The following is a 13,995-nucleotide window of genomic DNA, read 5'->3' on the forward strand; positions in this document are numbered from 1 at the left end:
CAAACGTCTGGATATCTCTCAGGGATCACGTTCTGAGGATTTCATATACTCTTCAAATACCTTTTTCTTATCAATCGGCCTAGCAGATCACACTTACGTCAAGCTGGTTGTCCTATTTGTTTGCGGACGAGTTCGCCAAAAGTATATGTTTAAAATTCGAATCATACAGGCGATGCCTCTCCGACTCCAGGCTTCTTTCCTCGATGGAATTGAAGAGTGGTGTTATTGACAATAGCATGACTCTGAACTCATACCAAATTCTCCCTTGATGGTTACCTTTCTTTCTTTGAGTTTTCGAAGGAGCTTATAGACTGCTGTCTTCGACATATCAACTTTTGTTGGTCCATTAATTGCAAATATTTTCATCACTCTATTAAGGATCTTTGGGATAGCCTTCACTAATGAATTGAGACTCTTGAGGAGTATGTAGATTTAACATAAATTAAACACGGGCAACCAACCTTCTCGGCTTATTTTTGTAGCAAGATCATCTAGAGGCATTAACAGCCCCTAGCACTCGGAACACTTTTCTGTTATATCTACGTCTGCCAGCTCCTTGAAGTTATTAACAAATAGTGTGGTCATCATATCTTAGGGCCAATACCTTCAACACATGTTGAGGTCGATACAGAGCAGATTTTTTGACGGAATTGTTGGGGTTCGTCAGAAGGCATGCAATACCGGGACGTAGATGTTGGAAACAGCTCTTGAAAGTTGACTTGGGCCCTACCTCTGGTTCAGCGATCTCTTTGGTTCAGCGATCTGTTTTGCTGATAGTCATCTTTTACTACAAGTAGTTCAAATGCGTGAAAGATCACTAATACTAAATCTGCTGATGGAGAAAACTGGGCATACATGCCCTCTTTGAAATACTGAGGCCCCTTCTTCAAGAAAACACGTTCTAAATCAATTGTTATCGGAGGTGGCATCACCATGCGTTTGTTGGGATCTGACGCATGCGTTCCTTGACACACAAAAGAACCTCCACAAAAAATTAAAATGTAATAATTCAAGACGATTGGGAGTGTTTCTTTTTTTTTTATATAAATTTAAGTTTTATATTAACAATAAGAAGAAGCTTGGTAGAAAGTATTAATTTCGTGTGTTGACTTCCCCCTACATGGACACACTGTGGATACTTCATGATTGTTGGTACAACACTGGCAATGATGGATTCGCCCCGAGTACTCAATTACTTGAACGGTGACGACCTATTTTCAAAACTAGAATGTCCCACTTCTCATCTCGTTACCCACTCGTCCCTCATCCTAGGACACTTTTTATAGTGTCTCCAAACAAACTGTATATTAAAGGCTATAAATATGAATTGTGCGTGTTAATTCTCCCCTACATGACAGCACTGCTGGAGTGTGTGGATCTTTGCATACAGAGGGCAGACAGAAAAATCAGTTCTTGAAAATTCTACATTTCGTTTAGGTAGTGTCTGACGAGGATAGCCTATTATATCGAAACGACCTCACAAAAATAAAAAGTTTTAAGTATTGGTTTGTGTGTTTTTACATGTAATTCGGTTAAAATCTAAGCTTCTTAATACTTATGTAGACAGCAATCAATTATCTTTATGTCCTTCCCATAACCAACAATCAATCCTAAATACTTTATGAACTGATTGCTATTTACAAGTATATACTATTAAATCTAAAATGTCCCAGCAATAATGATATTTCCACCACCATCTTCAAATGGCCATTTGTTTATTCGCATTATGAGGACCATGAAAAGGAATTTCCCAACAAATAACTTTCCAAGGGAGCTATTTTCCGGCCACTGATGTCCACTAACTAAACTGTTCCCTTATGCACCATTACTCATTTACGACTAGGATCACACAAGCCCTTCTCTCACTCTTTTATCTTCTTGCATAATAGCAAGGCCATTAAATATTACATTCTCAGTCCACTGTGGTTACTTTTTTACTTAATGACTAGCTGGTGGTTTATATTACCGACCATACATTCTAGGTTGAATGTAAAACCACTGGAGTTTTATTTGAATATATTTCTGTAAAAATTCATAAAATTGTTCTAAAGAACTGAATGAATTATTTACTAATTTATGTGTATATTCGTATAAACACGGTACTATGGGTGCATACACAAACCCTTTACACAATATTACCTGAAAGGTTTTAGGCGTTTGGTGTTCCACACGCGGTGTACACAGGGAATAACAGTTTCTATAGTCATTCTACTCACTGAGTGGGCTCAAGTTAGGTACGTGCAAATCTCATATTAACTTTTAAACAGGCATATTTCTTTCTACATTTATTTGTCTTTTGTTTTCATTGAAAAAGGACGTCTGACGGGATTTTAAATATTCTTTTTTACATCAAAATCTTCCAAATTGGAATCGAAGATAGAAAACATAATTTCCCTACTTTCACAGAGATTCATTCTACCATTATTCATCGTACTAACAATGTAATGCTATTAACAATTCCAACAGTGATATGAAAATATCTATTACCCCCCCCCCACCCCCCCCCCCCCCCACCCCCCCCCCCCCCCACCCCCCCCCCCCCCCACCCCCCCCCCCCCCCACCCCCCCCCCCCCCCACCCCCCCCCATTCTCCGATCCTTCCACGCGGCTCACAACATGATCCTGCAGGAAGAGGGGATGTTGACGACTCTGACGGCTGCGGTAGTGCTGCCTCTGGTTACTACCAACAGGTACGTTGTATGTGCCTGTAACGTTGGAGACAGCTTGGCATACGTCTACAGTCCAAAGTATGGTGTACGTGAGATCACACAGGGCTCACATGATCTCCATCGAATGCGTGATATGCGTGACGCCCTCGGGGCATTGGGTCCTGTTGACGGCCAGAATCCCGAGTTGGGTAACTTGACTTGCTCAATGACCGAAGTAGAACCTGGAGATATAATATTCTTGACATCGGACGGAGTTTCAGACAACTTGGATCCTGTTGTCGGTAAATTCACCGGGTCTCCCGACAGTTGAAGCTCACCAGCGCCATAAACTCACATTGCTCAGAACTGAAGACCTTCTGAGGAACGGAGTGTCAGGTGATGGTCCTGCCGTTTCAACAGCACAGGACGTCGTCATGTTGTTGATGGACTTTGTCACTCGGCTGACAGCAGCCAAACGAAGAATCCTAGAGGATGTGGAACTCTACCAAGAGGCTGGAGGAGGGCCTCTGTCCAAAGGTGAACAACGAGCACGCCGCAAAGATGTTTGTGCCAAATTAGCTATGGTCCCCGGAAAATTGGATCATGCTACTGTAGTCGCATACACCGTTGGGAATTCTCACACATGATTATTTTAAACCTTTGCATTGCTACATATATGTTTGTATTTATTTGAATTTTTGCTTTAACTTTTCACTTCTGGAGTGTAAATTAGTTTACAGTGCCTAGATTACTAATGAGCTATTGCAGTTAAGTCTATAACATTTTTAATTATTCATCACAATTATGAATAGAATTTAAAATTACCATTGTTATAACATACATTAAAGCGCTTCTTTGTTGCATTAATTCATTATTCATTGTGTGATACTAATGCAATACATATACTCACCTTCTTTTGTTCATTTTCATGATTATTTAGTACGGTAGGATATAATATTTTAAGCGTAATATAATGTAACATTGTAAATAAAATCAGAGTAGGTATTGCTTTGTAAATGTTTGTTTATACTTTATTTATCAAATAGATAGGGACAATCAGTCAAAATGTGCAATTGATAACATCACAGAGATGTCTAAACTATTTTGCTAAGGAATGGTTCGATTTGTTTTTCAGAGGTATAACTTCTAGTCATAAGGTTGATTACGATGGATAAGCTGTTGTAAGTTACACTTTATCTCAAGTTTAGATTTACTGTTCACAAAGTTATCGTATTATGATAACACTAAGTACATACCACTTGAAACAGTGACACACGTTACAAGTACCAAGTTTAGCAAGTAATCAAAATTATTATTATTAAAAACGTTTCTGCGTACATTCCTGTATGATTATATTGTAACTTTTTACTAGTGTCATGATGAAATGATTATGTAAAATAATAAGACAACTTGTTTTTAATTCAGTTTGGGGCCTTATTTTAAATTTGTGAGCATCTAAAAGATGATTATATGAAATATAACTTTGAACCTATAAATCAATTGCAGTTGTGAGAAATTTTGAAAGCTTTAGTTTAACCTGTTTTACTTAACTATTATCGTCAACAATGTGGCTAGTTTGACTAGGAATTTCTGGTTGTGTGTTCATGATGGTCCTTCCCGCCTTGATTTTAGTCTGTCCGTCTATTCCACTCTGAAACATGTGCTAAACAGGTTTAATCTTCATTCTATTAGATAAGCATCCCTCATAATTCTACAGCTCAATAGAAGTCCCATTGTTCTTTTGGGTGAAACTCTGTTTGTTTCACTACAGCTGGTTCTCAATGTTTTATGTTGATTGTTTTACGAACACACTGTGAATACTGTTGGTGATAAGTAATGTGCCTTGTTGAAGTGTACAACACTTATTCTGTAATTCACTTCAGTAACGTACATTACATATCCATTTTCTTTATTAATATTGTAATATTGATCGGGAGAGAAAACAATCTTTTATTTAGTACTATTCTTGATAGTACAGAGGAAAAGCTCTTTTAAGCGGAAAATAACTTAAGGTTAAAGTTTGTATCATTGGCAGTTATGCAGCAGAATAATTATGTTTAGTGATGTCAAACATCTCAGTTTGTGTCTAAGAATTCAAATTTATAATAATTATTTATACTTTCAATGTATAAATCCTAAATTCTTTTATCATTATCGTAACAGACATTACAGTTAGTAGTAAAAAAAAGCAAAAGTAAAGTTACTGTAAATGTTATACTAAGATATGGTTAGTATTAACTGCTGTAGTTGGAGGGTAGAGCAATTTATGATTGTTTATCCATAATATAAATTTCCTGCAGAATATGTGTTAACTCATTCCTGGATGTTAATTTTAAACATTATAAAATATATTTTAATATTTTTCCGAAAATTACTTGCATTTTATTTAAGACTGGATTGACCACATGTGTCAAAGCATTTTGTATTTACCTTACAAAGGTAAGGTTGGTTTAATGTCCTGTATTCAATAATTTTTAACCCAGTGTTAGTCGTGCACAATCTCAGACTTGGAAGAATCCTTGGAAAACACCGGCAAAATAAGTAGTTTTACACAAAAATTATGGAAAAGGAACGTAATATCATTATAAATCTTAAAATACTGAATAAAATTGTTTAAGTGTATTTAAAACTTAACTTTTAACACTGTTGATAAATTACAACACTAATTTTAGTCAAACAATTAAAGTAAAATGTTTAATTAGAGAAGTTTAGAAGGAATGAAATTAGTAGCAAACATAGGTAGCTCACCAGATCAGGACTCTACGTTCTGATGATTTGTTAAAGCTCTGTTTTATTTTATTTAGTGAGTTCTAAATCTCTACTAGATTGAAATATAGGTTTGCAATCCTTAAAAAAGTGTTGTGAACATTTTTCAGCGCACGTAGTGAGAGTGTGCATGACTAACACTGGGTTAACCAAATTATTGGAGTCTTCAGTGCCCTTGAGATAGAGTCCCACTGGTCAATAAATATGTGGACTCAGAAGTTGACAGTAAACAGTAACGTAGTGTCTTGGTTCCATTCATATCAGAATGTATTGTGTAAACCTAGGATAGATTCTCATTCTCCGTACGACTGGTGTGCAGAGTTTATACATCTCTCGGTGAACAGAGCTTAAGATTTTCACATTAAGATTTTATTACATCGACTTTCCACACTTCATCTTACGAGAATTCTTTTTTACATTCCAAATATCTATAACATTTATTATAGTTAAAAGTTTTTCAGCGTGGTATATTTCATTAAGTATCAAAATACCAACATGTAATTATTACTAGAAGTGAAAACTTAAAAATACCCAGAATATAGATAAAGTAGAGATTGCGTGATTCTAAGTTTTGTGCAATTGACATTTATTTATTTTATATGTGCAATAAACTGCAACCAAACCGTACATTATACTAGTTCTAGATTATTAGCATATTAAACCAACTTCGATGTAGATAGTTATTGTAGTCTAGTTTTTGTAGTAAAAGAGATAGAAGCTACATAGCATATATGGAGTTTTATTTATTTTTTTATATAAATTGATTTAAAGCTATGTAATTTTGATCTTTTGTTAAAGACAGTGATCACAAAATAATATTCCTATTTGAAATAAAAATGTAAAGCTCCTGCTATTAGTAAAATGAAATTCTCCTTAAAGATAAATTGGTCAATTTTATGTCTATTGGTAAAATAAAATTCTCCTTAAAGATAAATTGATCAATTTTATGTCTATTGGTAAAATGAAATTCTCCTTAAAGATAAATTGGTCAATTTTATGTCTATTGGTAAAATGAAATTCTCTTTAGAGATAAATTAATCAACTTTATTTATTCCATTAAAATTTAAAAATATTATATGTTATTACTGTCTAATGTCACAGTAGGCTATAGTTTGTAATACGTGTTTTTTGTAGTAAATGAATATTTCTACATAGTATACATATGGAGATTTAAAGATTTTATAACTAAATAAGTTTAATGTGAGGCAAAGAACGACATAGAAACAACTGCTTTAACAAAGTGAATATACTAAAACATTCATTAATAATATGTTCCTCTGAAATTTAAAAAAAACGTTGATTGATATTTATAATACTCAATATCTGAAATTTAATTATGTCCAGGAATATATAGCTATATTTTAACATTACATTTGTGGACATTGAAACAGAATTTCATATCTCCACATAGTTACTTAGTTTGTGTTTATGTGTAGCTTGTGGAATAAATATATTTTAAATGTATTATTATAAAAGGAATAATGAGTCCAGTTAGTGTTATTTGTTGAGATGTTGTGCTAGACTTAATGTTATTTATCGTTTTGTTTTAAGTTTCAAAAGATTTCTTTTATGTTTTGTTGCTTGTTATATTTGAGTGCAAGAGAAATATTTAATCTTTCCTGTACGTAGACAACGAAAGCGCACAGTCTTGTTAATGATACAAATTGTTTGGTGCTATTATCTCAAATTGCTGCCTGTCTTTCTAATTTTAGTTGTAAAGTATTAACACTAATGTTATTTTTGTAGTATCATAAGGATATTGTTGATAGAATGTTTTGTAACAGATTATTAAAATGTTGGCAGCTAAATAGGGTAGAATAGGTTTTATCACTACAAAATTGACGGTTGTTTTAAAATATGTTATCTTTATTCATACTTAGAATTATTAAATGGCCTAATTGAGAGTAATGACATTTGCTAGCACTAGAAAAAGGATCCTGCAGTTTTAACCTGATAGTACAACACAATATATCTGGTTCCTAATGTGTATTTTGTGAGAAATGAGACATTCATTAAAAAATGCTTTGCCATAAAAAATATAAAAGATGTTCCAGAATTGATGTCTAGGAACTTTAGTGCATATTCCAGGGATCCCAATAAGGCTTCAATAATAGATACAAATGTCTGAAATACACAAATGAGAGCTAAAGCGCTCTGAAATTGGGCAAAAACTATTCTTGCCATTGCATCCAAAATTATGATTATTTGCCATGTACAGATGAAAAAGATTTGATTTTAGTAGAATTATAAATGCTGATGTGTTTTGGAGGGGGAATTCTTGGAACAAAAAAATTCAAGTTCCTTTTAAAATTTATAGAGAGTACAGTCTTCATTGTTCTCGTACAAATTTTGGTATGAGGCATTGTTCTATTAAGAGCAACAAGAATTAAGTCTTTTGGAACGTAGCTTGAATGTGACTTATTCTTAAATTCAATAAACACCATGTCAAATTGTCAAGCTTTAACGCTTAGTCCAATTAGAGTGTAAGGCTTGAGAGTTCGACCATAGTAGATTATAAGTGACTGAACAACATCTTGCAATGGCAGTTTGTCTAAAGTTGTTCAGAATAGCACGTGATTTTACATTTAACAGCTGTTGAAAGCCTTAACAGTTGAAAGTCTACATTTAACAGCCAATCAACCTCCTGCATAGGCTCGTGTCTGCGGTTCTCTTATAGAGGTCATTTGTGTTTTATAATAAAAATAAAATTACATTGCTTTTATTTTAGCTTAAAATAATAAAAAATAATTTTCAGATTATTAAAACTTGTATGTATTATTATGCTCACAACTCTTGTAACCCGATGATGACTGTACCACTAACAGTTGAAAACGCGTATAAGGTTACATTAATTCATTCAGTACTGCAGTGAAAATGACTTAATTAGTGCAGTGAATAGAAACCAGTTGTATCTTCAAGCATATTAAACAGTTAGAGGTAGTCCTGGAATTTCAAGCTATGATACCGATGGAGATCTCCTGATTCTGAAATTCATGCATTTTCCTTAGAAACTCCATGGAGGCTCCAACAATATCTTCCCTCCAATAAAAACATCTTTCATTACTGCCTGTTTTTAAGCAATGTTTCTGAACTTTTGGAAGTACATTTTTTCTTTAAATTCTTTGTAATTTTTAGGTTGATTGACATTGTCCTTGATAATGGTTAGAAGAAATTATACATCTTTACAAAATCATCAAAGTCCAAACAAAACAAGAAACCCAATTAATATTCATTTAAAATAAATATGAGTTTGATATCCAGGTTCTCAGGGGTATGCGACCAGTATCATAATTATCATTCAACATTTTCTCACACTTCATAGAAATCGATAACACAATTAAAAATACTGAAGATTTTATTTATGTTAGAAGAGCCTAGACACTGAGTGATTCGAAAAACTTGCCTAATAGTCATTAGTGTAACATTATGGTAAATAGTTTTCCAGCAAGTTCAAAATATAATGATAACAAAATGATCTCTATGTGATGTTAAAACACAAAACCCCAAGGCTTTGAGCACTCTGGTTATGTTCGCATCACGTCCGAATTGATTGTTTTGAATAGACAGTTGTCACCAGCTATTCGATATGGCAACTGTACACTACTGCATCATTACTTAATATATTATTACTCAACTGATTTATTTCGTGTCATTTGATATTCACATAATAGCGTTCAAAATCGTAGGCATTCCTACGACAGAGGCATACTATTAACGGCAGTTATGGTCCAGGAGGGTGGAAAGACCTCCCAAATTATGTTGGAAAATGCTGGTGTTCCGATAGTTTTTTTTTTTTTTAATGGATGTAGCTGATTTAGAAAGCTGCAACTCTTAAGGTATGCATTTCCAGTCAGCGCGGCTAAAGTTTTATTCAACCCTTAGAATTACTCTAAAACTCCTTTTGATCAATTCTGGAACTACCTATATACTCTTTTATGCAGAGTAGACATGCATAGCTAAGGCATTGAAACAGAGATATTAATAAAGCATTCGTAATTTGTAACACATCTTATAACCGTCACTAATCTTGATTCTAGGAGACAAACTTATTGGAGCCAAAGGCATTCTGCCCAATACCATGTCTTCTGTCTAAAGTATATATTTTCTAGAACCTTTGTTTTATTTTTAGTGTGCATCCTAGACTAAAAATAATTAACAGCTGAGCAGTCTGGTTTAGTTAGGTACATACAAGGGCTTTAACACTTTAAATGTAACATACTAAGAAAATGTCTTTAATAGAAACTGAATATTCCAGTTCTGAGTTTAATATTATGAAAATACAATTTTGTATGTTTGAAAATATACACTTAGTCAGATTGGCTTAAAAATAAGTAATACTCTTTACTTGCATTTTATAGATATTTACTACAAACAAATTATTTTATAATAAGCTAACAAGTTTCTGTAAAGTGTGTTGTTGTTACTAACAGTTTTCGTTTCACAGTAAAATCATAATCTAAAGCACATCGCTGTATTACTACTGTTAGGTTTGCTTTATAATAATTGCACTTAGTTTGTAGTAAACTGCAGTTTTAAGGAATTACAAATATAACTCTTTTCATTAAGTTTATAAACTAATTTTAATTCAACTGTAAAAATAACTATCAAAGTAAATAGATTAATCAAAATAGTTTTAATTCAGGAAAACGAATTAAGTACTGAATGTATAAGAAATAAATTTGTGTACTGTTTATATTTATTAAAATTTACCAGGCAAGAACCAATCTGTGCCATAAACAGCAGAAAGAAGAATTCTTTCAAGATTTTGTTGAAACACTTGGACAGTGTATGAAAATGAATTAAATTCCATGTTATATCTGAAATACTTAGTGTTAATTTTCTATACTACAAAATGTGCTAAATAAATTTTAAATGGCCTCAGATGTACTATCTGTTTATTTAAAGTATTGGATGTTGATTGTTTGTGCACTTAGTGTAAATTTAGGATGTGATCGTCCAGTTTTGTTTTGTCATGTTTTTGCATACTCATAAGTATGTTTATAAATATTTTTCAATAAAATGTTGATATACAGGATTTTATTTATTCCAAAAACACCTGTTGCCATGTTTCATTTCAGCAATTTTTCACTGTACGTGATAACTAAAACACTGCAGGTCCTTTTGGACAGTTTACCAAAAAGGCCAGGTGGGACTTAAAAAGCAATTTTTTACTTCTCTTACATAATATTTAAAACACATTTGACTTCTTTGATTTTCTTAAAATATTCCATGACCTTAATTTATTTTGAATCATTCAGAAAAATTTTGAGAGAAACTTACATTTTATAAAATGACAGTGAAGCGATCAAAGTAAAGTAAAGAATGTCTTGTGTCACCAGGCAAAGTTAGGGCTAAGAAGCCCTCTCTGACACGTAACCTAGGGACCAATGGCTTAAAGGTGACTTCTGAACCACCAACAAAGGCCGAGCAGGTGGGCTGCTTGCATGGACACGATCACTCAGTGGTCACCCATTGAAGCCGCAGCCATGTTCAGCATTACTTGACACAGTTATCTTGCAATAACCACCATATCTCCTACACAGCGCCATTGACAAAGCTGTCGACAATCAATTTTGAATTTTTTAATAAAATGTGGTATCTTTAGGAATTGTTAAACAATAAGCCTTTGATAATATTTGATAAATGCCTATGATAATGTCTTTAATAATAATAAATTAATTAACTATAATAAATGCCTTTGATAAGTATTTGAAGAATTTGAGAAAATTGCTGATGCTAGTACTTTTAGAGATCTTTTTATGCATATTTCACATACAGATTTAAAGCAGTCATTTGACCAAAGTGAAATAAATATAAATAATTTAGATAAATATGTAAAACTAGTTGAAGGAGATAAAGAAAATTTAATTTTTTTAATTTTTGGAAAGGAGGAATGTAAAATTATTGTAAAAGAAGAGGAAATATTAAAACATGAAAATGACCTTCTAAAGAATGATAAAAATTAAATTCTTAGAAGATGAAAATTTAAATTGAAACAAGATGTAATAGTGAACTAATTAAAATACTAAATAACAAAAATTAATGTCTACAAATCAACTGTCTAACAACAAATATGAACTGAAAAATCTACAAGAACGGAGCTGACAGTTGATGACAAAAACCTTATTGTTTCATATATTTGACATTTACCTCAATATGGAACAGAATTTTCAGGAAGTTTACCTTTATCACAGGGCAATACAAAATTATCCGCTTATTTTTTTCACAGGACTAAAATCAAAACAAAACCTCAATGACAAGACACAAAACTGAAAAAATCATTGCACCACTGTCGTATGATTTGCCTCTGCAGAATCTTATTATTCCTCTTGAAGAGCTTCAAGAAGAAAATTCAGCCATCTAAAACTAATGGATAAACCAAAGATTAAAAGTTCAGAAATACAAATACTGACTATAAAATGGGACCCGAGTCCCTTAACTGAGAAGTGTATGTACGAATTATGCCTAGTCAGAATAAAAATGAAAGTATGGTTATTATTGGAGGTCATCATACATAATGTGGCAGTAATAATGCAAGAAATTTGTATCTTAAATTGAGTTGGTACTTTATAACCAAATGCTGGAATAAGACTTAAGAAGTGATATTTTATTTTAGCGCATAGTGCCTGGTCTAATGGAGAGGTAACTTAAGTATACAAGTTAGGGTCAAGTTGACCGTTCACCAACATTGTGGTCTAAAGGTATTGCAACTGCAGTGATACCTTCTTATAATGTCCAAGGTAAAATGTGGCGGGACATATTGTTTTCTCGTTCATTTGTTTTAATTTCACCAATGAAAATTGAATTTTTTACCACAAAAACATTTTGCATTAAGGTTTTCTGCTTGTATAAAATTTTCTGTAAATATTTTTATAAGCTCTGAAATCACTGTTTTCAGCTATTTTTCTAGGACGTGTTAGATGCGAGAGTGCAGTGTTAACAAAACAATTGCCTTCAGCAGCTCAGCATAGTATTCTTTGAAAGCCGTTCTTTACCACCAGGTCTATACAAATTACAAGAAAAATTAGCTATCGTCTGTTTCAGAATGTGATCAAATAGCAGTTGCGTGGTAATGCATGAAGAATGACAAACCGTTAGCTAAATAACATTTACAAAACTGTGATACAATAATTTGTTAGCTTTTTTATGTATGGTTTTTTTTACACAAAGTATAAAATCGCGTTTTAGCAATTGGCAATTTACCTAATGCAGATTGGTTACCGTTCCCGATTAGACATGTTCCAATGCTTGAACATATAATTGGTGAATTTTAAGTGAAACTGGGGACCTCATCTAGAAAGGGTCATTGCCAGGGGTAAGTGGTCTCTAATGCAATGCAGACGTGTGATAGGTGGGCCCTGGGGACTGAAGCCGAGGCTCTTGTACTGGCTTTATGTTTCCGTGGTCAGACCTGCACTAATGTACGGAGCTGTCGTATGGTGGCCAAAATGGAAGCCAAAACGGTGGTAGCACGTCTGGCAGGTATCCAAAGGATGGCCTGCCTCGCTATCACAGGGGCCTTTCCTAGTGCGCCAGGCGCGGCTCTGGACTGTTGTCTTAATCTCGCCCCCCTGGACATTGTCATTCGAGCTATGGCCAGGAAGAGTGCCTACTGTCTTCAGCAGACGGGATTCTGGTCGGGCTGCAGCGGTGGGCACTGCAGAATCAGCACTCAGATGCCACAAAAGTTTTCCTTTGACAAACCCTTTAGGATTATTTTGCCCTCAAGGGATGATTGGTCAGAGGGGAAGCAACCTCTTCCACCAGCGGAGCTTGAATGGTACACAGACGGCTCTAAAACAAAAAGCGGCACAGGTGCTGGAATTCTGGGAGTGAGACCATGTAGGGAGCTGGTGGTTCCTATGGGTCCGTATCCGACAGTCTTTCAAGCGGAGGTCGCAGCCATTATGGAATGTGCTCGTGAGAATCTTCGTCTGCGATATAGGGGCAAGACGATTAACATTTTCACGGACAGTCAGGCAGCGCTGATGGCGCTGGATTCTTGCGCAATCAAATCCAAACTGGTTTGGGATTGCTATCAGACCGTTTCCTCCCTTGCCAGAATCAACAATGTAACCGTTTGTTGGGTTCCTGGTCATGAGGGGATTTCTGGGAATGAAAGAGCTGATGCCCTGGCCAACCAGGGCTCAGCAACAATTATGACGGGCCCTCAACCATTCTGCGGTGTTCCAAGGTGTGAATCCTCTAGGGTTGTCTCGAAATGGATTCGCGCGGAGCATGGGAGAAGGTGGAGGTTGCATCCGGGTTTGAGAGTGAGTAGAATGGTATTACAGTCACCTTCCTCCAAGGTGGCCTCGGACCTTCTCTCATTAAACAGATCAATGTCTTCCAAGGTCATTGGTCTCATTACGGGGCATGGTCACCTGAAGAAGCATCTACACAGAGTTGGTATCCTTCAGGAGGATCCGCTCTGTGGAAGGTGTAATGAGCAGGAGGAGACTGCTGAGCACCTGCTCTTTGATTGTCCAGCAATAGCAAGAGAGCGGTATGCCATCTTTGGTAGCTTGAACAGGGGTGGCGAGTTTTCCCAGGAGGACTTGATAGGTTGTTTTCGGCGGTT

At 34.7% G+C, this 13,995-nt stretch overlaps 1 protein-coding gene across 1 annotated transcript; it reads left to right on the plus strand.

Moving 5' to 3' along the window:
• Window positions 1-2,586: 2,586 nt before the first annotated feature.
• On the plus strand, window positions 2,587-10,446 carry LOC124355774 (PP2C-like domain-containing protein CG9801; the record flags this gene model as incomplete). Its single annotated transcript, XM_046806954.1, is given in 2 exon segments — window positions 2,587-2,961; window positions 2,963-10,446. Coding segments are annotated over 2 exon segments (708 nt in total), but the record flags the coding sequence as incomplete, so codon positions are not given.
• Between the last annotated feature and the right edge of the window lie 3,549 nt (window positions 10,447-13,995).

This window comes from Homalodisca vitripennis, chromosome 1 (assembly GCF_021130785.1).
Source record: "Homalodisca vitripennis isolate AUS2020 chromosome 1, UT_GWSS_2.1, whole genome shotgun sequence".
Classification (NCBI taxonomy): Eukaryota; Metazoa; Arthropoda; class Insecta; order Hemiptera; family Cicadellidae; genus Homalodisca; species Homalodisca vitripennis.